Source organism: Lagenorhynchus albirostris, chromosome 13 (genome assembly GCF_949774975.1).
Source record: "Lagenorhynchus albirostris chromosome 13, mLagAlb1.1, whole genome shotgun sequence".
Lineage (NCBI taxonomy): Eukaryota > Metazoa > Chordata > Mammalia > Artiodactyla > Delphinidae > Lagenorhynchus > Lagenorhynchus albirostris.
In genome coordinates, this window is record NC_083107.1 from 11,731,139 (window position 1) to 11,757,225 (window position 26,087).

Genomic DNA, 26,087 nt, shown 5'->3' on the forward strand with positions numbered 1-26,087 from the left:
CAATACAGAAGAGAGCTGTGACACACACACACATACACACCAAAGATGAAAGACAGCTGCAGGCAGTCCCTGATAACGTCCGTATTCTGGGGAGATAAGTACTTCATAGGACTTACAGATCCTCAAAGGATCTTAAGGCTGCAAGGCCCCTCGGACACCCGCCTTCCCACCCCGCCGGCCCCGCCTGGCTCAAGACTTCAGTCCAGACGACGCGGGGAGTGGGTAGAGAGGGCGGACCACCGCTTGACCGTCCCAGTGATGAGCCTTCGACTTCAGAGTTGGGTAGAGAGCAGTCAGTTTGGTGCCCGACTGCTTTTTCCTTGAAGCCAAGACTCCGGCTGGGTGTCACCCCAAGGGTCTGCATCAGCACTGGATCGCAAAGCGGTCAAGGGAAGAGAGGGAAATCTTTGAACACCGCTCTCGGCCGGCCCTAATAGCACGAATGAGAGCCAAAGAGGTCACACGTGGAATTGCCCGTGGAGCGGATTCCCGCCTTTGGCGTCTCGCGGAAGGGGGATATGGGAGGGGGCGGTGGAAGAAAGGAGGCCGGGCGAGTCCCCCACTCTGCACAGGTTTCAACTGGCCCATTCGCTCCACGGTATTGGTTTCAAGTCGACCCCGTAAAATCGGAGGACCCAGGGCCGGAGGAAAAAGAGGAACTACATTTCCCAGCAAGCCGAAGGCGCCCGGCGCCGGCCATGCTTTCCGGCGCGTGTGAAGCTGTTGCCGGCATCCGGTGTGCAGGCGGACTCATGGATCCCGACGGCCGATGGCGGCACCTACCCAGCGGGCCCAGCCTAAAGCACTTGACCGACCCCTCTTACGGGATCCCGCGGGAGCAGCAACAGCCAGCGTTGCAGGAGCTGACGCGGGCGCATGTCGAGTCCTTCAACTACGCTGTGCGCGAGGGGCTCAGCCACGCGGTGCAGGTGAGCGCGGCGTCCTCAGGCGAACCCAGGCTCCCCTCAGCTCTGGGTTCGCCTGCGGCCCTAGCCCCTGCTCCAGGCGGGCGGAGGAGAGGGGGCCCGGCGAGGATAGGGGTGGGGGGCTTGTGAGGCGTTGGAGGAGGGCCGGGGGAGAGGTGATTGAGGCTCGGGGCCTGGGAGGGGGAGATCCAGGAGGCGGGGGGAATGGGGCACATGCCGCGGGCAGGGGTCCCAGAGAGAGGGCTGGGAGGTCGCAGTATAATTTCAAATAGTTGTAACTCCTTGACCGTGCTAGGTAGGCTCAGCGCGGGTCTGTGTTGAGGAGGGTATCAGTGAGGCATAAAAAAAAGGTTCCGTAGGAACCATTTGGTCCACGGGAAGTGATTGGTACCATCATTACACAGCATTTGCTCCACATTAAAGTGATTGGTCTAGAGGGTCACGGTGCCGGCGTTCAGGTGAAGATGGTGGGGGGAGGGTCTCATTAGTAAGCATCCCCTTGTCTCCAGGCACTGGGCTCTAAGGGTGAGGAGGTGGAACTGTGAAGGCAGTCGGTGCCGGTACACTTGAGCACTGCTCGGACAAGGGGCGGCCGCATGGTACTCGGGGAGCACAGGGGAGGTCCAGCTAGTCCAGGTGTACAAGAATTGAAGAGGAAAGTGCGTTCCCTCCAGGGGATGTGAAGGAGCAGCGCTCAAGGGAACTCTACCCTGTGCTTTTGTTGGGTAGGGCTTGCACGGTGGGAGGGGTGGAGAGAATGGGGAGAGCTGCGCCAGTCTCCGATGGTCCCAGGACCCCTTTCCACTCCTCAAGTTCTTGAGCGATTCCCAAAGAGCTTTTGTGTACTCTATTAGAAACTGAAATTGAGAAATCTTAAAAATACTAATTCATTGAAAAAGAGACCAATTTTATATTAACTTTTTATAAAAAATATTTGCTAAAGCAAAAATGAAATTAGTAGATGAATGATACTTTTGTGTATCTTTTTAATGTTTGGCTTATTAGAAGACAGCTGGATTCTCAACTCTGCTTGTATAGTCAGTCTCTTTTGATATGTTGTTTTGGTTGAAATACATGAAGAAAATCTGACCCAGATAACGACGCTGCAATTTAGTTTTTGAAAATGTTGTTCCATGAAGCACAGTAAGGTAAATGACTAATGTTTACAAAACCAAGGGGAAAATAGCCTTCACCGGATCTTGTTTTGCCCAGTTTCTTTGGAGTAGATTTCCTCCATCTGTGAGTGCAAGTTGATATGTCTGTCACGTTTGTGAATTGCCTACTTGCTAAAGTTTATTTGTAACCCCCAAACCAGTACTCGCCAACATCTGCAGGGACAAAAAATTTGAGTTGCCCATTGTACAGCCATCCCAACTCAGGTACGATAAGGCGACACTCCTGCTTTCTTGTTTCAAGTTCTTATACTAAAAATAATGAGATAGTAAGAGAGAGATGCTCATTTTTTTCCAGCAGATTCAAAGTGTTCTTTTCAAAGTTTCTTCCGTTTTTCACGTTCTTATTATGTTCTTTTTGTTGGTGATTTTGCTGTTTAAAACAGACATCATGTGTAGTGCTGAAGTGCTGTGTAATGTTGCTAAGTGTGAGAAGGCTGTGATGTGCCTTCAGAGAAAATGTATATTAGATAACCTTTGTTCAGCCATGAGCTAGTGCTGATGGCTGTGAGATCAGTGTGAATGAACCACGGTATGTATTAAATAAGATGTTCCTAAGTAGAAACACATAAAGGGAATTCCCTGGTGGTCCAGCGGGTAAGACTCTGTGCTCCCAATGCAGGGGGCCCAGGTTCAATCCCTGGTCAGGGAACTAGATCCCACATGCATGCTGCAACTAAAGATCCCGCGTGCTGCAACTAAACACGCTGCAACAAAGATCCCGGGTGCTGCAGCTAAGAGCCGGTGCAGCCAAAATAAATAAATGTTTTTTTTAGAAAAAAAAAAGAAAGAAAGAAACCCACATAAAGCAAGGTTATGTATTGATCAGTTAATGAAATGCTGTGATCAGAGACTGGCAGGAACCTAACTTTGTATTTCCCCTGAGAACAGAGGTTCAGAATTCACTGATTCAGCGCTTGCGGTGACTTGATGGGCCGTAACTATCTTGAATAATGAGAATTGGCTGCGTTGAGATATAGATAGTGCAGCAAATGGCTGGAGAAAGTGAATCTTCTAATCTCCTTTTGTAAACTATTGCTCTATCCTGAAATAGGAAATATGTTAAATTTTTATTTTAGAATAAAATACTGAATTCTAAAATAACAGCTTTAGATAAAATTTTAAAGTTTAGAAAAGGTCAGTTGAACTCACGTGAGGCGGAAGAACCTCCCTCGTATTCTTAGCTCCATTTTTGGCATTCTTGCTATTTCAGCACTAAGGCCAGGAGGTTGTTTAGAGTTAATACGTAGGAGAACTCAGTGATGCCCCTTCCTCAGTTCAGCAGCGCTCCCCCCGGGGAGTGGTACAAAGAAGCAACTGCTGTGGAAGGGGAAGAACCACCGTGACCACCACCAACCCCTTGCATGGCTCTGGCTTCAGTGTGAGGCCACCGTGGAATGAAATGTACAAAGATCAGCCTAAAGAATGGCATTATTAGAGTGTCTGTTGCTAAATCAGTAGGGTGTGTCTGTATCCTTGCTCTGTTGGCAGGAGTCCCATTTGTCTTGCATGCAGCGGGTACAAGGTACAAATGGGAGGGGTGGGGGAGAAATTAGGAGTTTGAGATTAACATATACACACTACTATATATAAAACAGGTAAACATCAAGGACCTACTGTATAGCACAGGGAACTAACTATACTCGATATCTTGTAATAAACTATAATGGAAAAGAAACTGAAAAAGAATAGATGTGTGTGTGTGTGTGTGTTTATTATATATAAGAATAGAGAAGTCAAGCACTTGGTTCAGAGAACAGCTTTGTTCTGTACACAGCTGTATCCCTAGAACCTGCTACAGAATCGGACATGTAGTAGACAGTCAAAAAAAATCTTGTTAATGCATTACAGTTTTAGGTACTTAGGATATGAGTAGACTGGATGTAGCTTTAGCTGTTTTTCAGATGTGTCACATTAGCATTATAGCCATCAATGCTTATAGAACACATGGGATTTGAAAGAGTCTTAGAGAAAAAATACCTTGGAAATGCAAGCAGCTAACAGTGTGAATTGTGTTTCAGGCCATCCCTCCCTTTGAATTTGCTTTCAAAGATGAGCGGATCTCTCTTACTATTGTGGATGCTGTCATCAGTCCACCCACAGTTCCAAAAGGGAGCATCTGTAAAGAGCTCAATGTTTATCCAGCAGAATGCCGGGGCCGAAGGAGCACCTACCGGGGAAAGCTGACGGTGAGTACAAGAGACAGTGTATGACTTGCACACTGTACATGTTTGAGAATAAGCCTGGTGCCTAACACAGTTTATACCAGAATTCTACTTTCTTAGTGCTGTCATCCAAGAGATGCCATCTTTTCAATCTGAAGCATAAAATCATTTAGTGTATGGTCTTCTGCCTAATCTCTTCAAATACTCATCTTGTAGATCTGGATATTTCCTTTTGTACGAAATAATTTTTTTCTCTCTCTTATTTTCATTTAGGCCGATATCAGCTGGGCAGTGAATGGAATCTCAAAAGGAATCATTAAACAGTTCCTTGGCTATGTTCCCATCATGGTGAAATCCAAGCTTTGCAACTTATACAACCTTCCTCCAAAAGCCCTCATCCAGCACCACGAGGAAGCAGAGGTACCTACAGGGGTCCCATGCAGTCAAAGGCCAGGTGACAGTAGAAAGCGCCGGAGCTGGGAGAGAGAGAACGGGAAGCTTGTCGGGAGTGGGGGAGGGGTGTCCGGATTTCTTTCTCTGCTTCAGTCTCTGGATAGGTAACGTGGGGCATTGATGTTTTGTCTGCACACTGCATAGGCCTCATAATGAGTCTCACATGAGACAATGTATGAAAAAAAAACCACTCCAGTTAGAGAATATGATTATTATGGGGAAAGAATTGGTAGGTTTTTCCTACCAACTGATACATATTTAGATATGTATTTGGTTTTTTTAAAGCTGTCTTAACCCACATATCTGTCTCAAATGTCTGCTTTACCCACAGTCAGATTCTGTGGACGTATTAAATGCTTCATATACCTTCCATTCAAGCCCTGTTAGGTGGCTTTGCAGTATTAAGTTGAAGTAATCAAGACATGCAAAAACTACAAATAGAACTACCATATGACCCAGCAATCCCACTACTGGGCATATACCCTGAGAAAACCATAATTCAAAAAGAGTCATGTAGGGCTTCCCTGGTGGCGCAGTGGTTGAGAGTCCGCCTGCCGATGCAGGGGACACGGGTTCGTGCCCCGGTCCGGGAAGATCCCACATGCCGCGGAGCGGCTGGGCCCGTGAGCCATGGCCGCTGAGCCTGTGCGTCCGGAGCCTGTGCTCCGCAACGGGAGAGCCCACAACAGTGAGAGGCCTGCGTACCGCCAAAAAAAAAAAAAAGAGTCATGTACCAAAATGTTCATTGCAGCTCTATTTAGAATAGCCAGGAGATGGAAACAACCTAAGTGTCCGTCATTGGATGAATGGCTAAAGAAGATGTGACACATATATACAATGGAATATTACTCAGCCATAAAAAGAAACGAAATTGAGCTATTTGTAATGAGGTGGATAGACCTAGAGTCTGTTATACAGAGTGAAGTAAGTCAGAAAGAGAAAGACAAATACCGTATGCTAACACATATATATGGAATTTAGGGGGAAAAAATGTCATGAAGAACCTAGGGGTAAGACAGGAAGAAAGACACAGACCTACTAGAGAATGGACTTGAGGATATGGGGAGCAGGAAGGGTAAGCTGTGACGAAGCGAGAGAGAGGCATGGACATACATACACTACCAAACATAAGGTAGATAGCTAGTGGGAAGCAGCTGCATAGCACAGGGAGATCAGCTCGGTGCTTTGTGACCGCCTGGAGAGGTGGGGTAGGGAGGGTGGGAGGGAAGGAGACGCAAGAGGGAAGAGATGTGGGAACATATGTGTATGTATAACTGATTCACTTTGTTATAAAGCAGGAACTAACACACCATTGTAAAGCAATTATACTCCAATAAAGATGTAAAAAAAAAAAAAAGACCAGCAGACTCTGCTTACAACAGGGGGCTGTGTTGTGTGGTGGGAAGAGGGTTTTGGTGGCAGATCTGGGTTTGACATCCAGCTGTTCCGCTTACCAGTCCCGCACCTTTGGGAAATTTAATCTCCCTGAGCCTCAGTTTTCTCTTCTGAAATGGGCGTATAGCTCTCTCTCATTATTATGGGATTAAATGTTATGCTGACAAAGAGCACTCAGCGTGATATGCCTGCTTCATAGTAGCTCCTTATTTATTACAGAAACGTTCTATTAACTTATTAAAAATTAAATAGTAAAAATATTTTCCTATTTAGCTAATCCAAATTTCTGGTTTCCAGAGCTTTCATACAGTCAAAAGCTTTTTAACTTATTCAAGAAGCCATACTTGTCTGGAAGCTAAACGATTACTGTTTTCATCTTTAGACTTCTCTTTGGAGTAACTTGTTTTTGTTTGTTTGTTTTGCGGTACGCGGGCCTCTCACTGCTGTGGCCTCTCCTGTTGCGGAGCACAGGCTCCGGACGCGCAGGCTCAGCGGCCACGGCTCACGGGTCCAGCCACTCCGCGGCATGTGGGATCTTCCTGGACCAGGGCTCAAACCCGTGTCCCCTGCATTGGCAGGCGGACTCTCAGCCACTGCGCCACCAGGGAAGCCCTCTACAGCCGTTTTAATGTGCTTAAGAAGACTTAATAAAGTCTGCAGTTTCCAAGGGATCCACAGTTCCTCTTGCCCGAGTGCACCTCTTCTGCGCATCTGTTTACGAATGACGGTGGTGATTGCAGTTGGTCAGTTTCATGTTTACGGGTGGTTATATATCTTTGTTTAACAGATTTTAATTCGTCTCTTTGGCAGGAAATGGGAGGCTATTTTATAATCAATGGCATCGAAAAAGTCATCCGAATGTTGATTATGCCTCGCAGAAATTTCCCCATCGCGATGGTAAGACCAAAATGGAAGAGCAGAGGGCCTGGCTATACTCAGTATGGTAAGTTGTAGTGATTTTTTGGAATGTTCTTTTAGAAAAATTTAAGCTATTTTATTGGGTCGGCCAAAAGGTTCGTTTGTTTTTTTCCGTAAGATGGCTCTAATAGCAGTTAGTTGTCTTAAACTTCATTCGAAACAATTCTGTTAGATTGTATTTGACAGCTGTCATATCAGCGTGCATTTAAAAAAAGACATCAAAATTAGTGAATTTTTGTGTAGCCATTTTAATATTCAAGATGAAAGAAAAAAATCAACATTTTTCAGCATATTATGTTTTATTATTTCAAGAAAGGTAAAAACGCAACTGAAACGCAAAAAAATATTTGTGCAGTGTGTGGAGAAGGTGCCATGACTGATTGAATGTGTCAGAAGTGGTTTGCAAAGTTTCGTGCTGGAGATTTCTCTGGACGATGCTCCACAGTCGGGTAGACCAGTTGAAGTTGATAGCGATCAAATCGAGACATTAATTGAGAAAAATTAACGTTATAGGACTTCCCTGGTGGCGCAGTGGTTAAGAATCCACCTGCCAATGCAGGGGACACGGGTTTGAGCCCTGGTCCAGGAAGATCCCACATGCCACGGAGCAACTAAGCCCGTGTGCCACAACTACTGAGCCTGTGCTCTGGACCCCGTGAGCCACAGCTACGGAGCCCACGTGCCACAACTACTGAAGCCCGCGCACCTAGAGTCCATGCTCTGCAACAAGAGAAGCCACCATAATAGGAAGTCTGCACACCACAACGAAGAGTAGCCCCCACTTGCCGCAACTAGAGAAAGCCTGCGCACAGCAACGAAGACCCAAGGCAGCCAAAAATTAATAAATAAAATAAATAAATTTTTAAAAATCAACATTATGCCACGCGGGAGATAGCTGACATACTCAAAATATCCAAATCAAGTGTTGAAAATCATTTGCATCAGCTTGGTTATGTGAATCGGTTTGATGTTTGGGTTCCACGTAAGTTAAGCGAAAAAAACTTTCTTGACCTTATTTCTGCATGCGATTCGCTACTGAAATGTAATGAAAACATTCCGTTTTTAAAACAAATTGTGATGGGCGATGAAAAGTGGATACTGTACAGTAATGTGGAACAGAAGAGATCATGGGGCAAGTGAAATCAACCACCACCAACCACACGAAAGGCCGGTCTTCATCCAATAAAGGTGATGTTGTGTATATGGTGGGATTGGAAGGGAGTCCTCTATTACGAGCTCCTTCCGGAAAACCAAACGATTGGTTCCAACAAGTACTGCTCCCAGTTAGACCACCTGAAAGCGGCACTCGACAAAAAGCGTCTGGAATTAGTCAACAGAAAACACATAGTCTTCCATCAGGATAATGCAAGACCGCATGTTTCTTTGATGACCACTCAAAACTGTTATAGCTTGGCTGGAAGTTCTGATTCACCCTCCGTATTCACCACACATTGCTCCTTCGGATTGCCATTTACTTTGGTCTTTACAAAATTCTCTCTCTTTTTTTTTTTTATAAATTTATTTTTGGCTGCGTTGGGACTTTGTTGCTGTGCGCGGGCTTTCTCTAGTTGCGGTGAGCAGGGGCTACTCTTCGTTGCAGCGCACGGGCTTCTCATTGCAGTGGCTTCTCTTGTTGCGGAGCATGGGCTCTAGGCACGCAGCCTTCAGTAGTTGTAGCACGTGGGCTCGGTAGTTGTGGCTCGCGGGCTCCAGAGCGTAGGCTCAGTAGTTGTGGCGCAGGGGCTTAGTTGCTCCGTGGCATGTGGGATCTTCCTGGACCAGGGCTCAAACCCGTGTTCCCTGCATTGGCAGGTGGATTCTTAACCACTGCGCCACCAGGGAAGCCCCAAAATTCTCTTAATGAAAAAAATTTCAGTTCCCTGGAAGACTGCAAAAGGCACCTGGAACAGTTCTTTGCTTAAAAAGATAAGTTTTGGGAAGATGGAATTATGAAGTTGCCTGAAAAATGGCAGAAGGTAGTGCAGCAAAAGGGTGAATACGTTGTTCAATAAAGTTCTTGGTGAAAACGAAAAATATGTCTTTTATTTTTACTTAAAAACCGAAGGCACGTTTTGGTCCACCCGATATTAAAAAGTAGATGCATCCAAACAGAGTCTTTGATATTTTTCTCCCATATATGTATAATTTTTTGTTTTTCTGTTAAGCATTTCTGTGTTATAATTTCATAGTGGGAAACCTTTCTACTGTGTTCAGTTTTTTTTCAAACTGAATGAACACATGTATTTATTTTACTGCTTACGGTGCTGAAGGATGCTGACTTGGCCAGGTGTAGGTACAGGCCTCGGAACTCTTCTGGTTCAGGGTATGTGGCACTCCCCTCGGTCTCTGGCTGACAGTGACCTGGCCTCTGTTTGATCACTCTCCGTGACAGTGGCTGGCTTCACAAGATAGCATTTTGCATTCACGAGCCCTGTAGTTAAACAATTTATTCTTATAATTGAGCTAAAAATCAGTCTCTAATTGTAGCCATGCATGCTAAGTGGTAGTGTTGCTGAGTTTCTGACCATTTGCTCTGTTTGTTTAAATAGGAGTTTCGATGCACTGTGTGAGGGAAGAACATTCCGCCGTCAATATGAACCTTCACTACTTGGAAAATGGCACGGTTATGTTGAACTTTATTTACCGGAAAGAACTGTTTTTTTTTCCTTTGGGATTTGCACTTAAGGTGTGACTTACTGAATATACTTCTCTCGTTAGGGAGTGAGTCATTGCAAGTGGTGTCCTGTGCAGGATGGATATAGGTTGTCCTCATCAGAGTTCATGCTGTGCTGGCATCTACTACTGCTCCATAATAAGTTACCTCAGGGAATTTCCCGGTGGTCCAATGGTTAGGACTCCTCGCTTTCATTGCCGAGGGCCTGGGTTCGATCATTGCTTGGGGAACTAAGATCCTGCAAGCCACGTGGCGCGGCCACCAACAAAAAAAGTTAACTTAAAAGGCAGTGGCTAAAACATCGCTAAACATTTCTCTCACAGTTTCTGCGGTCAGGAGTTTGGAAGTGGCTGCAGATTTGGGCAGCTCTGGCCGGGGTCTCCGGAGGTTGCCGTGAGATGTCAGCGGGGGCTACAGTTGTTTGGAAGGCTTGCCCGGGGCTGGAGGATCCCCTTCCGAGGCGGTTCCCTCATGGCTGGCAAGTCACTGTGGGCTGTTGGCAGGAGGTCTCAGTTCTTCTCCACGTGGGCCTTTGCACAGGCTGCTTTGAGGCAGCTGTCTTCCCCAGAGAGTTAGCCAGGAGAGCAAGGCGGGAGCTGGAGGGCCCTTGAGACCCTGCCTTGAGAGTCATGCTTCAGCTTTTCCACCATGTTCCATCGGTCACACTGGGTTGTGGATACCGGGAGGTGAGGATCGTGGGACCATCTTGGTGTCTGTCATACAAGCATCGCCCTGATTTTGAAGAGCTCACTTAGATTCAGCGATAGCGGAGTGCTAATTTTTCTCGGGTATTAAAAAAAAAAACAAAAACAGAATGGTTACTAAATGATTAAGATGGTTTAGTTATTAGCAATTTTAAAAAAGAACCTTTTTTTCTTTTCTAGGCACTTGTCAGCTTTTCCGATTATCAGATTTTTCAGGAGCTCATCAAAGGAAAGGAAGATGACTCTTTCTTTAGGAACTCTGTTTCTCAGATGTTAAGGATTGTAATGGAAGAGGGATGTTCCACACAAAAACAGGTCCTTAGCTATCTGGGGGAACGCTTCAGAGTAAAACTCAGTCTTCCTGACTGGTACCCAAATGAACACGCTGCAGAGTTTCTCTTCAGGTATGTGTGCTTTTGTTTATTGGGGGTGGAAGGTGTCCATGCTTCCTTGTATTGATGTAGCTGGGGCTGGTGAGTCATCTGGGAATCAGAATGGCCCTGGGGGTAGGGTTCTGGCTTAGAGCAAAGTAGGGCCCAGCTTTGTTTCTGCAGTCATCCTCGCCTTTTTTTTTTTCTGGTAGCTTCATACCTTGTGTTGTACTTTAAAACTTTTGAAATAACTTCAGACTTCCAGAATTGCTGCAAAAATAGTACATTGGACACTCTCGTTCACTAGTTCTTAATATTTTTACCACTTTGCTTTGTTGCTTTCTCTGCATATCATCAGCGTTTTTCTTTCTGCATCCTTGAAAGTTGCAGGCATCACGTCCCTTTATCTCCCCAAGGCTAGGACCTGGTCTTCTGTAACCACTGTGTAGTTATTAAAGGAGCCCTGCTCTAGACCAGCGCTGTCCCATCTGTATCCACGAGCCACACGCTGAGCATCTGAATGGCCAGTGCAGCTGAGAAGCTGAATTCAGTAGGACATCGAGTAGTATCGGCGGCTGAATCGTTCTAAGCTTTTTCTTTCTCTTTTGGCAGCCAGTGCATCTGTATCCACTTGAAATCCAACACTGAAAAGTTTTATGTGCTTTGTCTCATGACCCGGAAGCTCTTTGCTTTAGCCAAAGGAGAGTGCATGGAGGAGAATCCTGACAGTTTAGTGAATCAAGAGGTCCTGACCCCCGGGCAGCTCTTCCTCATGTTTCTGAAGGTAAATGCAGGCTGCTTCACCCCAGAGCAGTCGTACCTCTTGTGGGATGACGTGGCCATTTCCAGCAGTATTGTTTCCTGCACGTTTAAAATTTCTCGTTTGGCCATTTTATGTAGTCTTTTTTTTTTTCTTCTACTTTTTGTTTGTTTGTTTAGCAGTAACGGACTTACAGATCTTAGCTTGGCCAAGTTCAGAAATGTCTTTAATGTTTTTATAGAAGCTAAATAAAGACACTATCAAATCTTGGTCATAACATTAATGATAAAGTGTAACTGGCCTATATACACACATCCAGTCAGTCGCCATTATTCACAGAGTCTGTACTTGTGAATTCACCTACTCGCTAAAATTTATTTGGAACGCCAGCAGTGTCAGCACTCCTGTGATCATTTGCAGACATGCACAGGTGCTAAAGAACTGGAGTTTCCTGATGTTCATGGCCCCAGCTGAGGTCTGATGAGCTGTAAACAAGGATCTCTACTGCCACGCTTTTCACAGTTTTGTGCTTTCTGTTGGTGATTTTGCTGTTTAAAGTGACCCCCAGGCTCAGTGCTGAAGTACTGTCTAGTGTTCCTAAGTGTAAGAAGGCTGCGACGTTCCTTATGGAGAAAACACTTGACAGGCTTTGTTCAGGCATGAGTTACGGTGCTGTTTGCTCTGAGCCCAGTGGTAACGAATCAACAGAATAAACTAAGGTGTCTCTCAACAAACACAAAAAACGAGGTCATGTATCGATCAGTTGACGAAAACGTTGTCAATGACCAGAGACTCCCTGAAGTCTAACCCTGCATTTCCCCTAGGAGCAGTGCTTCTGTGCTCGCCAATGCAGTGCTCACAGAGACAGGATAGGACACAATTACTGTAAATAATGAGAACTCTGTGTGTGTTGGGAGAGAATGTTGGCATGACACAAAAATAATTGTATAAGCAAGTTGACTTGGTAGCATTTTATATTTTGAATATCATCCCTAAAAAAGATTTAATCTAAGAGATAACAAAACAACGGCAGGGAAGATGGAGAGGACTGAAGTAAAAATCTCCAAGTTCCTAATCTGGTCAATAATTAAATTCTTACTTGAAGGTAATAACTTTTGTTTCTGTCTGCTCTGTCTATAAAATTAGATTGAGAAATTTTGGTAGTCTAGCATTTCCCTGATAAAAATTCAAATCAGGCAGAAGTTTCAGTCACCTTTAAAGACTAATTTACATTTCCCTCCTTAAACTGAAGCATGTGGGTTCGTTGCGAGCTGGGCATGTTAGAAGTACCTTCACTTGCACGACATTACCAAGGTGACCTGTTTCAGCAACAGAGGAAAGGAAACTTGGGACTTTTTCAGAGAATTCATTGCTTAAAAGTGTCTGATTTCCTTACCTTTGCCTCCGTTATACTCAAGCTTTTAAACCTCTGAATTCGGGACATGAAAGCAATCTTCAGAAGGTTCACGACAGTGACCTGATACGAATGACAGGCTTGTATAACCATCTCAGTGAGTGTTGCCACAGAGACTGAGGTCCCTGTGATTGGGTCCGAGGCTGCTTAACAGGGTTGGGGAGTGAGGGATGCTGAAGCGATTCCGCTCTGAAGTGTGAGAGCAGATGGGGAGATGCTGTACCTCCTTCTCAGCGCTGCGTCGCTCTTCATAGGCTTGTCCGCCCATCTCTACCTTAGCCCTTTTCCCAGAGAGGCTGGTGAGCCTCATGGGAAGGCTTCCTGGAGGGCTCTCGCTTGCTTCTGCTTGTACTGAGTGTGCAGACCGCACAGACAGGTCCACAATCGCTCACCTGCAATTCCAGATCCAGAAAGTATGAGAACCAAAAAAAACAATAAGAGTTGGCATCAAAACCTGATCCGAACCAACAGGAGGCTGTTTGTAACTTGCATTTGCTCTACTTAGTATGACAGTTTGTGTTTCAGGGTAGAAACGTGTTCGATTATGAGCCCGTGCCTCAGTCTCCATCATGGGTATTAGGTAATAAAAGGTCTGTGTGCCTGTCACCTTTCGGAAGCCTAAAAAGTTCTTAATACTGAAGTACATTTGGCCCATGGGTTTTCAGAGGTCCTGTAATGCCGTGCTTCCTGAGGAAGAGTTTGTTGTGAGGCTGAAGTAACCATGCAGAGCGCCAGCTTGTTGTACGTGCCCAGTAAATGCTAGCTAACCTCGAAGAGACCACGGGCAGGCCTCTGACCCAGGAGGAAAGTTTAGCTCACTCTTTCCGCCTCCCCGTCTCCGGTTCCAGAGCATTTTACCCACATCTCTGTTCCTCATCTCTGACTTCTTTCCTCTTTTCTCTTTTGTTTTCTCTTCCTTTTCCATTATGTTTCAACTTTTATATGAGAAGAACGTGTCGGTCTTTCCTACTGGCTTGTCAGTCGGGTCCTGTGTGTTGGGTGTCATTTGGGGACTTCGGGCTGCTGCTTTGTCTCAGGGCTTTGTTGTTGTTGCCTGTTTCTGGGGTTGAAGGTCTTGCGATTGTTTGATAAGAGCATTTGAATTAAAAACTTTTCTAAGGCCCAGGCAAACCAGTTTCTGTTCTTTTCCATTAGTGTGGGTAATCTCGACTGGGAGCGATTTTGTTCCACCCCAAGGGACCTTTGAGAGTGTCTGGAGGCGTTTTTGTGGGTAAGGGCCAGGGATGCTGCGGTAACATCCCACAGCTCACAGAACAGCCCCTCGTCACAAAGAACTATCCAGCCAGCTGCCCACAGTGCCGAGGCGAACCTCAGCACTGCGGAAGTCTGTATCTTCTGTCTTAAGAAATGCCTGAGCTGCAATAGTACTTTGAAAAGCTGTTTTTTCAGGTTTATAGTTTAGAAGTTTTCCGTGTCAAACGTACGAATTAGTGGGCTGTTGTTATGGATGTGCAGGTTATGTAAGAGTAAATATCCAACTTGTGCTCATTAAAATACCTAAAAATTTAAAGTTTTTCTTATTTCAGGAAAAATTGGAAGCTTGGTTAGCATCTATTAAAATAGCTGTAGACAAGAAGGCCCAGAAGACCAATGTGTCCTTAAACACTGAAAATTTGATGAAGATTTTTACTCTGGGAACAGACCTTACAAAACCATTTGAATATCTTCTTGCTACTGGGAATCTACGTTCTAAAACAGGTGAAATTAAATAGAGAGGCTTCATTTAGTTATGATTTTCAAATTATTTGCTTAATGTAGATTTATATATTGCTGAGAGAGATTCTTTTCAAAAGTGAACTTCTTACTCGTTAAAGACAGATTTCATGTTGTAAATTTTGACAGGTGTATATTGGGCTGTAGACAGTCTGTCTGTATAGTTGAAATCTAATTTTAATGATCAAATGCATTTCCTGCGCCTCTTTCTAGAAAACTAAAGAAAGCTTAGATCTCTGAGGAAAGGTTAACTAGATGGGTTGTCTGGGAGGGTTGTCAGACGTGCGCATCCCTAAACCAGTTGTATTAGAATGACTGGAAAACTTTAAAAAGTGGTTATTGAGGGCCCGGAAATCTTTTTTTTTAAACAAATGATACTGGTGCAGATTCCTTAAGGGCTAACAAATGCTTGTGTGTTATCCAGCCCTCTTGGATGAATCCCATTTAATTACTTGCTGTTTTATTACTCATTTAATGTTTTCCCACAAAGGAGATAGCATAGAGGAGATGGAGAAACTGTCGAGGCTAATACAGTTTGTGAAATCTGGGGATTTTTACTATGTTTTTAAGCTCTTCCCCTCACCAGAGCTGAGTAAACTTTGTGATAACTGAGTAAACTTTGTGATAACCCACTCTGTGATCCCTAGTGTACTCTGAGGTTTTATCTTATCAGAGCCTCCAGTAAAAGATAGGCTTTTTTTTTTTTTTTCCTTAAGTTTAGCCCATTTTCAATGACATTTGTTTTATTAAGGTCTCGGCTTCCTGCAAGATTCCGGACTTTGTGTTGTGGCTGACAAGCTGAACTTCATACGCTATCTCTCCCATTTCCGCTGTGTGCACAGAGGGGCAGATTTTGCCAAGATGCGGACCACCACAGTACGCAGGCTGCTGCCGGAGTCCTGGGGTTTCCTTTGCCCCGTGCACACCCCCGACGGGGAGCCCTGTGGTCTGATGAACCACTTAACCACCATATGTGAGGTCGTCACACAGTTTGTGTACACAGCATCTATCCCAGCTTTGCTCTGCAACTTGGGTAGGTGGTGTACAGCAGTCTTGTCTTGTTTGCTTGTGTGGGTTTTAACAGGTGCAAAGCTATTAAGTTGTGCTTCTTTGGGGACTGAGCAGAGAATTCTTGTAAGGGCAATGGGTGAAACACTGTGGATAACCTGTGACATTTTGTAAAGCACTTGCTATCTCCAGAAGGTGTTGATGGCTCATGGAAGAGCATTCTTTATTTAATTAGAGTCGATTCTTGGTATTTGCAGTACTTCTGTAAAGTCACCACTGGCACTGAATTAGCAGATACTGAGCCGTTGTTCCTGGGGAAACAAAAGATTAGGTTCCCGTGAGCCTCTTGTCACAGCGTTTTCATCAGCTGGTACATAGTCTTGCTTTATGTGTGTTTCTGTTTAAAGACGCCTTATTTAATGTATATTGTTGATTCATTAATATTGAGCTCTCGGCCAACAGCACTGTAACGATGAGCTTATCTAACACGTTTTTCCATAAGGCGCAGCACGGCCTCATGCTTAGGAACCAGCACTTTCACACTGTGCTTGAAGGCCATTATAAACAGCAGAATCACCAACAAAAGCACAAAGATGCAAAAAACATGGCACTGAACAGAGTGCGGAAAGGACGCTTGTTTACAGTATGAGCTGAAACAGACAGCGCGTCACCTGGTTTGAGCTCAGCTGGGAACACATGTATCCGGCGATTCAAAATTTTCACTGCATGTCCTCAAATGATCAAAAAAGCGCCACTAGTATGGATATTGGGGTTACAAATAAAGTTTAGCTAGTAGGCAAATTTGTGATATGTGAACAATGAAGATCAAAGGTAATTAGATTTTGGGGAAAAAGTTAATATGTTTACATGGCTCAGAAAGCAAAATACAAAAGGTGCACAGGGAAAAGCCTCCCTTAAACCTCTGTCCCCCTGCTCCTCTCCTCACCGGCAATTAGAGACAGTAGATTTGGGGGGTCCTTGCTGAAATGATTTAGATATTTACTCAGGCAATACAAAAACATTCCGGTTTAGAGACAAGATGACTAGATAGCTAAAATGATGAAGCACTTGTTGAATGTGGAGGGAAAGTTAAATGTTGGGAAAAGCATCCTGATGTGATCATTCCGTTTCCTCGCTTCACCAGGCGTCACTCCAGTTGATGGAGCGCCACATCGGCCATACAGCGAGTGCTACCCTGTCCTGCTGGACGGTGTCATGGTTGGCTGGGCGGATAAGGAGCTTGCTCCTGGCATTGCCGATTCTCTCCGACATTTTAAGGTGATCTTGAGTCTCTGTGAATTGTTCTGTCCTTCCGTCTTAGGTTTTCAGTCATTTTCTAGTTGTTCAGGTAGCCCCAGGTCATTCTCGAGTGTCAAGGGGTCTGGAGGTCAGAAGCTAATTACAAAAGTGCCCATACATTCCCTCTGGTGGCAGCATCTTGCCTTGTACTGACGTCATCAGTTAGGGTCAGTGACAGGTATTTGACCTGTACTTTTTTTTTGGTGGTTTCATTGAGGCCCTAGTCTATTAATCTAACACACTTTTAACTTTTTTTTTCTTGGTAAATACTAGTGGCATATAGGGGACCTTGAAATATGGACTTTATATTTCAAGTAATATTGAAACTATACAAGATACAAGTCGTAACCTGTTGCCTTCTGGGTCCTGAGATACCTTTTTTTTTTTTTAAAGGCCGTTCCATGCAGCACGTCGTTCTTAGTTCCCCAACCAGGGATTGAATCCGTGCTCCCTGCATTGGGAGCGCAGAGTCTTAACCACTGGACCACCAGGGAAGTCCCTTGAAATACATTTTTTTTTAAGTAGAGGGCTTCCCTGGTGGTGCAGTGGTTGAGAGTCCGCCTGCCAATGCAGGGGACACGGGTTCGTGCCCCGGTTCGGGAAGATCCCCCGTGCCGCCTTTTCACTGAATACATTTTAAAATAACACCAGTCATCTGTACATTATTTATTTATTTATTGTTTCAGTATTTATTTATTTGGCTGTGCCAGTTCTTAGTCGAGGCACACGGGATCTTCGTTGCGGCATACAGGATCTTTTAGTTGCGGCATGTGACCTCTTACTTGTGGCATGTGGGATCTAGTTCCCTGACCAGGCATCGAACCTGAGCCCTCTGCAGTGGGAGCTCAGAGTCTTAGCCACTGGACCGCCATGAACGTCCCCAGTAATCTATGTTGTAGACATCAGAGGATAGAATTTCATTTAGTATGTCTACACACACATCCTTGGTTTACCTTTTCCCCAGTCTCAGTTGTACGCAGTTTGCCTGATACTGGGACTGAGCCCCCAAGAAAGTAGGGCCTTTGCCAACTCTGGATATGGGGCGAACGGCCATCTGTGTGGGGTTGAGACTGGCAGGGCACTAGGTTTGTTACCTGCAAAACTGATTTAATTCTAAAGATGTTGCTTTTCACATTTGATCTGCTTCTCCACTATACCCACCTCCTGGATGGCAGGGGAGATAGATGTAAAATACTTCATTTATTCTTAATTGAACTCTTTTTTTTTTTTTTTTTTTTTTGAGAACAGGTTTTGAGAGAAAAAAGAATTCCTCCCTGGATGGAGGTGGTCCTGGTCCCCATGACAGGAAAACCAAGTCTGTACCCAGGATTGTACCTTTTTACCACTCCTTGTAGACTGGTGCGGCCTGTGCAGAACTTGGAATTGGGCAAAGAAGAACTAATTGGAACTATGGAACAGGTACATAGACTATGTGTGATTGTATAGTATGCAACTTTCAGAGACTTAGTAACTATTTCTTTTTTAAAAGTGTTACTGGGGCTTCCCTGGTGGCGCAGTGGTTGAGAGTCCGCCTGCCGATGCAGGGGACGCGGGTTCGTGCCCCGGTCCGGGAAGCTCCCACATGCTGCGGAGCGGCTGGGCCCGTGAGCCATGGCCGCTGAGCCTGCGCGTCTGGAACCTGTGCTCCGCAGCGGAAGAGGCCACAGCAGTGAGAGGCCCGTGTATCGCAAAAAAAAAAGGTGTAACTGTTATAATTACAATTGGGGCATTTGAAAGAAAGTCAAAGCTTATTTTCTGCCTCTTCTGTGACCAGCATGAAGCAGTTTTCATGCTCATCAAACTTGAGAGAGGGTTGGCAGTCACATGACTTGCCTTTCCCATCCCGCTCAACTCCCCACGTTCCTTGGCAGCCAGCTCTGCCTCGGGTGGTGAGACTGAAACGTTCCGTTAGAACCGCTCTCAATCTTTGCCTACATTTCTGCAGTTGCAAACTCTGGGCTTTGTGCTACTTTAAAAAAAATGTTCCTCCTTCCTGTCTCCCTTCACGATTGGACCAGGGTAGATTTAGAATGAAGTGTGTAAGGCATGTGGTATTTCTAACTGTGGATCCCTTCAGTGTTCATGATACTGGGTGGGAAGTTTTTCTTTCAAGTCTGTGAGAACTAAACTCTGAGAGATAGAGCTAATACGTGTTAGCAGTCACAGTTATTTTGTATGTTGAACTTCCTCGTCCTTCCTCTTTTCCAGATCTTCATGAACGTTGCTGTCTTTGAGGATGAGGTTTTGGCTGGCGTTACCACCCACCAGGAGCTCTTCCCTCACAGCCTGCTGAGTGTGATCGCCAACTTCATCCCTTTCTCTGATCACAACCAAAGTCCAAGAAACATGTACCAGTGCCAGATGGGTAAGGTGGAGGGGAAGGTGGTGGTAGTCACAGAAGAAAAGGCCTTGTAGTTTCTTTTTAAAATTTATTTATTTTATTTACTTTTTATTTTTGGCTGGGTTGGGTCTTCGTTGCTGCACGCTGGCTTTCTCTAGTTGCGGTGAGCCGGGGCTACTCTTTGTTGCGGTGCGCGGGCTTCTCATTGTGGTGGTTTCTCTTGTTGTGGAGCACAGGCTCTAGGCGCTCGGGCTTCAGTAGTTGTGGCTTGCGGGCTCTAGAGCGCAGGCTCGGTAGTTGTGGCACACGGGCTTAGTTGCTCCACGGCATGTGGGATCTTCCTGGACCAGGGCTCGAACCCGTGTCCCCTGCGTTGGCAGGCAGATTCTTAACCACTGCGCCACCGGGGAAGTCCCTTAAATCTGTTTTAAAAAATTAAATCTGTATGGTTTTCTGCCATTATTTCTAAAAATATTGCTTCTGCCTCATTCTCTCATCTCCCGAGACTTCAGTTATGCATCATATATGTTATGCCTTTTAGTGTTGTCCCATAAGCCACTGGATTTTTGTTCTCTTTTTTCAATCTTTTTTTCTTCAGATTGGATCATTTTTATTGATCTATCATATTCACTGTCATCTAGTGCATTTTTATTTCAGAAAGTTAATTTTTTAGCTTAGAGCTTCCATTTGTTTCATTTTTATAGTTTCTGTTTTATCTGAGAGTCTGATCTTCATTCATCGTGAACATATTTTCCATTACATGAGCATAGTTATAACAGGTATTTTTAAATCATCGTCTGCCAATTCCAACATTTGGGTCATCTCAGGATCAGCTCCATTGATTGCATATTTCTTGAGTCTTGGGCACGTTTTCCTGTTTCTTTGTATGTCTAATAATATTGGATTGGATTGTGGACAGAAAATATGTTGTAAAGACTAGATTCTCTTCTGTTCCTTGGAAGAGGGCTGGTTTTTAGATTGCTGGAAGTCAGCTGAACAGCTGTTGAAGTGCACTCTTCAGCCTTAGGTAGGCTGCCCATGTCTGTCCCACCACACATAGTGCTGGACGGAGTCCACCAAAGATTTGGACTCAGTTTATATGCAGAATGTGAGGCTCTCCCTTTATGGTTCTCTCCTTTCTGAAATTTCCCCCCTTACGTTTCCAATTGCTGTCGTGCTCTGAACTCTGCTCCTTGATTCTTCAAGCCAATAAGACTGTGGGTTTCTGAGCTTTAGCCGCTACACTGACTGAGCCATCCGGTAAAAAATTAAAGAAGAAACAAGACATTAAAAACTGAAAAAACTGGAAATTCACTCTGAAGTTGCTTTTGTCCAAATGTTAATCCCTCTCTAATTTCTATTTTTTATTACATTTCAGTGCTTTCAGGTAGTGTGTATATGTATGTAGTTGATTCTCTTTTCTGGATTTTATACTTACATGTTGGGGGTGATATTGTAGGAATATCTCTCTATATACTGGAAACTAGAAGTCTCCCTTTTTAAAAAAATTCCCGTGTATATATTTATTTATTTTAGCTTTTAAAATCATTTTGGGTTTTTTTTGCGGAACGCGGGGCTCTCGCTGTTGTGGCCTCTCCTGTTGCGGAGCACAGGCTCCGGACGCGCAGGCTCAGCGGCCATGGCTCACGGGCCCAGCCGCTCCGCGGCATGTGGGATCTTCCCGGACCGGGGCACGAACCCGTGTCCCCTGCATCGGCAGGCGGACTCTCAACCACTGCGCCACCAGGGAAGCCCTAAAATCATTTTGTCTTGAATTGATTCTCTGTACTGTAAGGTAGTAGTACAAAGAAGCGTCTTACCTGCCCCCGTACCTACCTCACTATGCACAATTTACAAATACCAACATCTTACTCTGTGTGTGTGTGTGTGTGTGTGTGTGTGTGTGTGTGTGTGTGTGTGAAAGTAATCTACTTAGGTAGTAGTTACTGTCACTCCATCTCTCCCCCCAGTAGTAGTAATATCCTGTAGTTTGTATATATCCTTTACATCCCCTTTTTATGCTTTTATTACATGTGTATCCATAAACTAGGTCTAGAATTGGGATGTGTGGCAAATGTACATGAATGCATCATATTAAATGTCATTCTGTACTTTTTCTCATTCAGCATTGTTTTCACGGGTCATGTTGATACACACTTGTCTACTTCATTTTCACCCCAAGTATTAGTCTGTAGTAAACATAACCAGCATGATTAATTTATTTATTCATTCCCCTATGATGAATATTTAGTTTCCAATTTTATATGTCACCTTTATAATCAAGGAGGAAAAAACGAAATACTAATTTTTTTCCCTTTGTAGGTAAGCAGACTATGGGCTTTCCACTCCTCACTTTTCAAGACCGGTCAGATAATAAACTGTATCGTCTTCAGACTCCACAGAGCCCTTTAGTGCGACCATACATGTATGATTATTATGACATGGATAACTATCCGATTGGGACAAATGCCATTGTTGCTGTTATTTCTTACACTGGCTATGATATGGAAGATGCCATGGTAAGTTCTACCAGGAGACGTAGTTCCATCCTTCTTCGTTTTTAACTTCTTTGTTTACCATCAGATCACTGAAGGAGTATTTCTTGTGTGCCCGAGTGCCTAGTATTTGGTGCATGGCTATTCTGTTAAATAGTTAATTCCTGGTCTAAGTTAAAAGTGACAAGCCTTGAGGGATATCACTAGATATTCATATGCATATAGCCTGCCTGTTTGAGTGCATGGTATGAGTAGATGTCGAATGAATGTAGTCTTGGAAATATCTACCTTTATTGTGTCTGGATTTTAATAGCATAGGTGATTTAGGAAATGTGGATAGTTTTAAAATCAAATGCCTAAACCAGTTGTAATTCTAACCGGGTTTATTTTGAAAACTCTCATTTGGTCTCAGTCTCTTAATGATTCTTTGACTTCACAGATTGTGAATAAGGCCTCTTGGGAACGAGGCTTTGCCCACGGAAGTGTCTACAAGTCCGAGTGTATAGATCTGTCTGAAAAAATCAAACAAGGAGATGATAGTCTGGTCTTTGGAGTCAAACCTGGTGACCCACGGATTCTGCAGAAGTTGGATGATGATGGATTACCATTTATTGGAGCACAACTGCAGTATGGAGATCCATATTACAGCTACGTAAACCTCAACACCGGGGAAAGCTTTGTGATGTACTATAAGTAAGTTCGCATAACCAGTGCTGTTTTTTTTGTTTGTTTTTTGTTTTTTCGGCACACGGGCCTCTCACTGTTGTGGCCTCTCCCATCGTGGAGCACAGGCTCCGGACACGCAGGCTTAGCGGCCATGGCTCACAGGCCCAGCCGCTCCGCGGCATGTGGGATCTTCCTGGACCGGGGCATGAACCCATGTCCCCTGTGTCGGCAGGCGGACTCTCAACCACTGCGCCACCAGGGAAGCCCACCAGTGCTGTTTCTTAAAGGCTGTTTCTGAGTGAAATTGCTGGAGGTCAATGCAAGTTATTTTTCAACAGGAGAATTTTTGGAGGTAGCTTAGTTATTAACTGAATGGACATTCAGTTAAGCGGTAGCTTAGTTATTATAAGCGGTAGCTTAGTTATTAACTGAATGGACATTTCTTAAATGAGACAGAGTTCTGTGGTCTGTTGTACTGCCTTTGTTTTTCTACTTTTCTTGTCAGTCTACTACAATTGATCAGTTAATCTGTGATTTATTTTAAAACTATATTATTCAAACTTGAGCATCTCTCTTGGACATGTTGTTAGTAATGTTTCCCAGCTAAAATATTGAGTTCATTATACCTCTTAATAAAAATAAAATTTTTAAGCTTATTTTACAGCTGTAAAATTGGTTTCAGTAGTAGGTCTTCAGCTGCCTTTCTTGCTAGTATTCTTTCAGATGAACACAGTTCTCTAGTGAACATAATCAGTAGCCCTATTCATAAATATACTTTTAGGGATACCAGCTCTATCTGTATTGGAGAATAGAGGTGAGAATAAGTTCTGCAAATATCCTTTATGAAGCGCTAACTATATCAGTAAAACTTAGTATCTCTATACATTTTGACATTTTGTCCGGTTTATTTTTTCCTAGGAGTAAAGAAAATTGTATTGTGGATAACATCAAAGTGTGCAGTAATGACACTGGAAATGGCAAATTCAAGTGTGTTTGCATCACGATGAGAGTCCCTCGGAACCCAACTATCGGGGATAAATTTGCCAGTCGTCATGGGCAGAAGGGCATCTTGAGCAGACTGTGGCCAGTTGAGGACATGCCATTCACTGAGAGCGGGATGGTTCCAGACATTCTGTTCAATCCTCACGGTTTTCCATCCCGCATGACCATCGGTATGTTGATTGAGAGTATGGCAGGGAAGTCTGCAGCTTTACATGGTCTCTGCCATGATGCTACGCCCTTCATCTTCTCAGAGGAGAACTCGGCCCTGGAGTACTTTGGTGAGATGTTGAAGGCTGCTGGCTACAACTACTATGGCACTGAGAGGTTGTATAGTGGCATCAGTGGGCTAGAGCTGGATGCAGACATCTTCATAGGTGTGGTTTATTACCAACGCTTACGCCACATGGTCTCAGACAAATTCCAAGTTAGGACAACAGGAGCCAGAGACAAAGTCACTAACCAGCCTATCGGGGGAAGAAACGTCCAGGGTGGAATCCGTTTTGGGGAGATGGAGCGGGACGCCCTTTTAGCTCATGGTACATCTTTTCTCCTTCACGACCGGCTCTTCAACTGCTCGGATCGGTCTGTAGCCCACGTGTGTGTGAAGTGTGGTAGTTTGCTCTCCCCGCTGTTGGAGAAGCCACCCCCATCGTGGTCCACCATGCGCAACAGGAAGTACAACTGTACTCTGTGTAACCGCAGTGACACCATCGACACTGTTTCCGTGCCTTACGTCTTTCGGTATTTTGTAGCTGAACTGGCAGCTATGAACATCAAAGTGAAACTGGATATCGTTTAACTTGACGCTGGCCTTTTGGGTCAAGATTGCTATCAGATTAAAACAAAATGTAACTTTAGTTCATTGAAGCTGTTAATAGTTACTCGAGTTTTTCAAGGTTAAGAGTGCTCAACCAAGACCTGGCAACTAAGAATGCAGAGTTTCTGAGTTGCTCTGGTATAATAACTGCTGAAGATGACTTTCAGTGTATTTGTTGCTCTTTAAAAGTGATAACACTGATAAATAGAAGGATATTCAGGGGAAAGTCTTTCCACCCCCAGGTTCTTCATATCCTGCTTTCAGCAGGCAGTGACAGTCAAACATTTATTTGTCCATGTAGAGCAGAGCAGCCCAATAGAAATAAACAGTGTAAGCCATATATATGTAATTTTGTATTTTCTTAAAGTAAAAACAAAGGTAGAAAAATTTTTAGCAGCTTTTTTGAGGTGTAATGGTTATACCAAAAACTGCACATATTTAATGTATATAATTTGGTGCGTTTGAACATGTGCACACACTTGTGAACGATCACAATCATGGTAATAAGTGTCACCTCCAAAGGGTTCCTTGTTCTCCTGGGGGTGGTTGGTTTGGTTTTGTTTCTTGGTGTTTTTACGGTAAGAACACTGAACTTGATATCTACCCTATGGACTATGGATAGAACACAGATGAATATATCGCCCCATAAAAAACAGTTGTTCAAAAGATCGATAATGTGTCTCCAGAAACTGGGTCTTGGTGTAACAAAAAATAATGTATTTATTGAAGGAAAGAGCAATAAAACTGAATGGTGTGTGTAACATGTTTATGAGTGAATGGCTGCTAAAACACATAGAAAAATACAACTCAAGACTGAATTCTATATGTGACTAGAACAAAAATGTATCTAAAAAGAGCTATACTCAACACGGAATGATATGAAGTATATCTATGAATGGACAGTTTGTATAAAACAAAATTGTCTACTCAAAGGAAATACCTGAACATAAGAACGAATGACATTTTTTAGAATAAACTATTGTAGATTGGGAAAAACTATACACACAATTATATGCTGTGTATCTCTATGAATGGAATGTTGGCAGAACAATAATATATTAACATAAGACATTTCCATATACATACTTGAATTATACTTTTATATCTCCCTGAATGAAGAGTTTATGAATCTAAATGAATGTAACTACTGAAAGGATTTATACGCAAAAGAGAATGATGCAAAATATATCTATACATGGAACGTTGGTAGAAAACAGAAACAAGAGGAGGTGTCTACAGAGAGAAAACGCCTATGTACAATGCGTATTGTGGGTCCCTGGAATAAAATGTGGTTAGAATGGAAAGGAATATATCCACTCAAAGAAAAGCGGTGTACACAACACTGAATGATAGGTTACTTGTCTCTGAACTGAATGTTGGTATAACAACAACGAGTGTATCTAATGAGAATGAGTGATGTGTTTTTATCTATAAATGAAGTGTTTGTGAACACAAATGATGTGTCTGGAGTATGAGAATATAAGCAGTTGTACCTATTAAAAGGAAGGATTTAGAAATGAGCCTGAAAGGTTTTCCCCTGTGAATGGATTGCTGGCAGAACACATGGGTGTCTGCTGAGACAGACTGCCATATGCAGCACTGATGATTTGTATCTGTAAATGGGGGTTGGTGAACCCAGATGAATGTATTTGCTCAAGTAAGAATGGTATATACAAGATCTGTACGTGCGTGTGAAATTCATGTGTAAATATATATAGGTATATAATCTTAATAAATAGGAGAACAAGCAAAAAATCTACTTAAAGGAAAAAT

General features: G+C 43.8%; 1 protein-coding gene across 1 annotated transcript; it reads left to right on the forward strand.

The window, feature by feature from the left end:
- The first annotated feature begins 716 nt into the window (after positions 1 to 716).
- On the forward strand, positions 717 to 24,364 carry POLR1B (RNA polymerase I subunit B). Its single transcript, XM_060170042.1, has 15 exons — positions 717 to 929; positions 4,120 to 4,287; positions 4,537 to 4,683; positions 6,922 to 7,054; positions 9,579 to 9,715; positions 10,588 to 10,811; positions 11,391 to 11,562; positions 14,500 to 14,671; positions 15,438 to 15,719; positions 16,839 to 16,972; positions 18,242 to 18,412; positions 19,202 to 19,358; positions 21,657 to 21,853; positions 22,269 to 22,522; positions 23,414 to 24,364. Exons 1-15 carry the CDS (start codon positions 753 to 755, stop codon positions 24,294 to 24,296), a joined length of 3,408 nt encoding a protein of 1,135 aa, XP_060026025.1. The 5' UTR covers positions 717 to 752; the 3' UTR covers positions 24,297 to 24,364.
- The last annotated feature ends 1,723 nt before the right edge of the window (positions 24,365 to 26,087 follow it).

Coding starts and splice junctions, on each gene's coding strand:
- POLR1B (XM_060170042.1), top strand. CDS start 753: ATGGATCCCGACGGCCGATGGCGGCACCTACCCAGCGGGCCCAGCCTA. Junction 9,716..10,587: donor CTTTGGGATTTGCACTTAAG/GTGTGACTTACT, acceptor TTTCTTTTCTAG/GCACTTGTCAGCTTTTCCGA. Junction 15,720..16,838: donor AGCTTTGCTCTGCAACTTGG/GTAGGTGGTGTA, acceptor TCGCTTCACCAG/GCGTCACTCCAGTTGATGGA.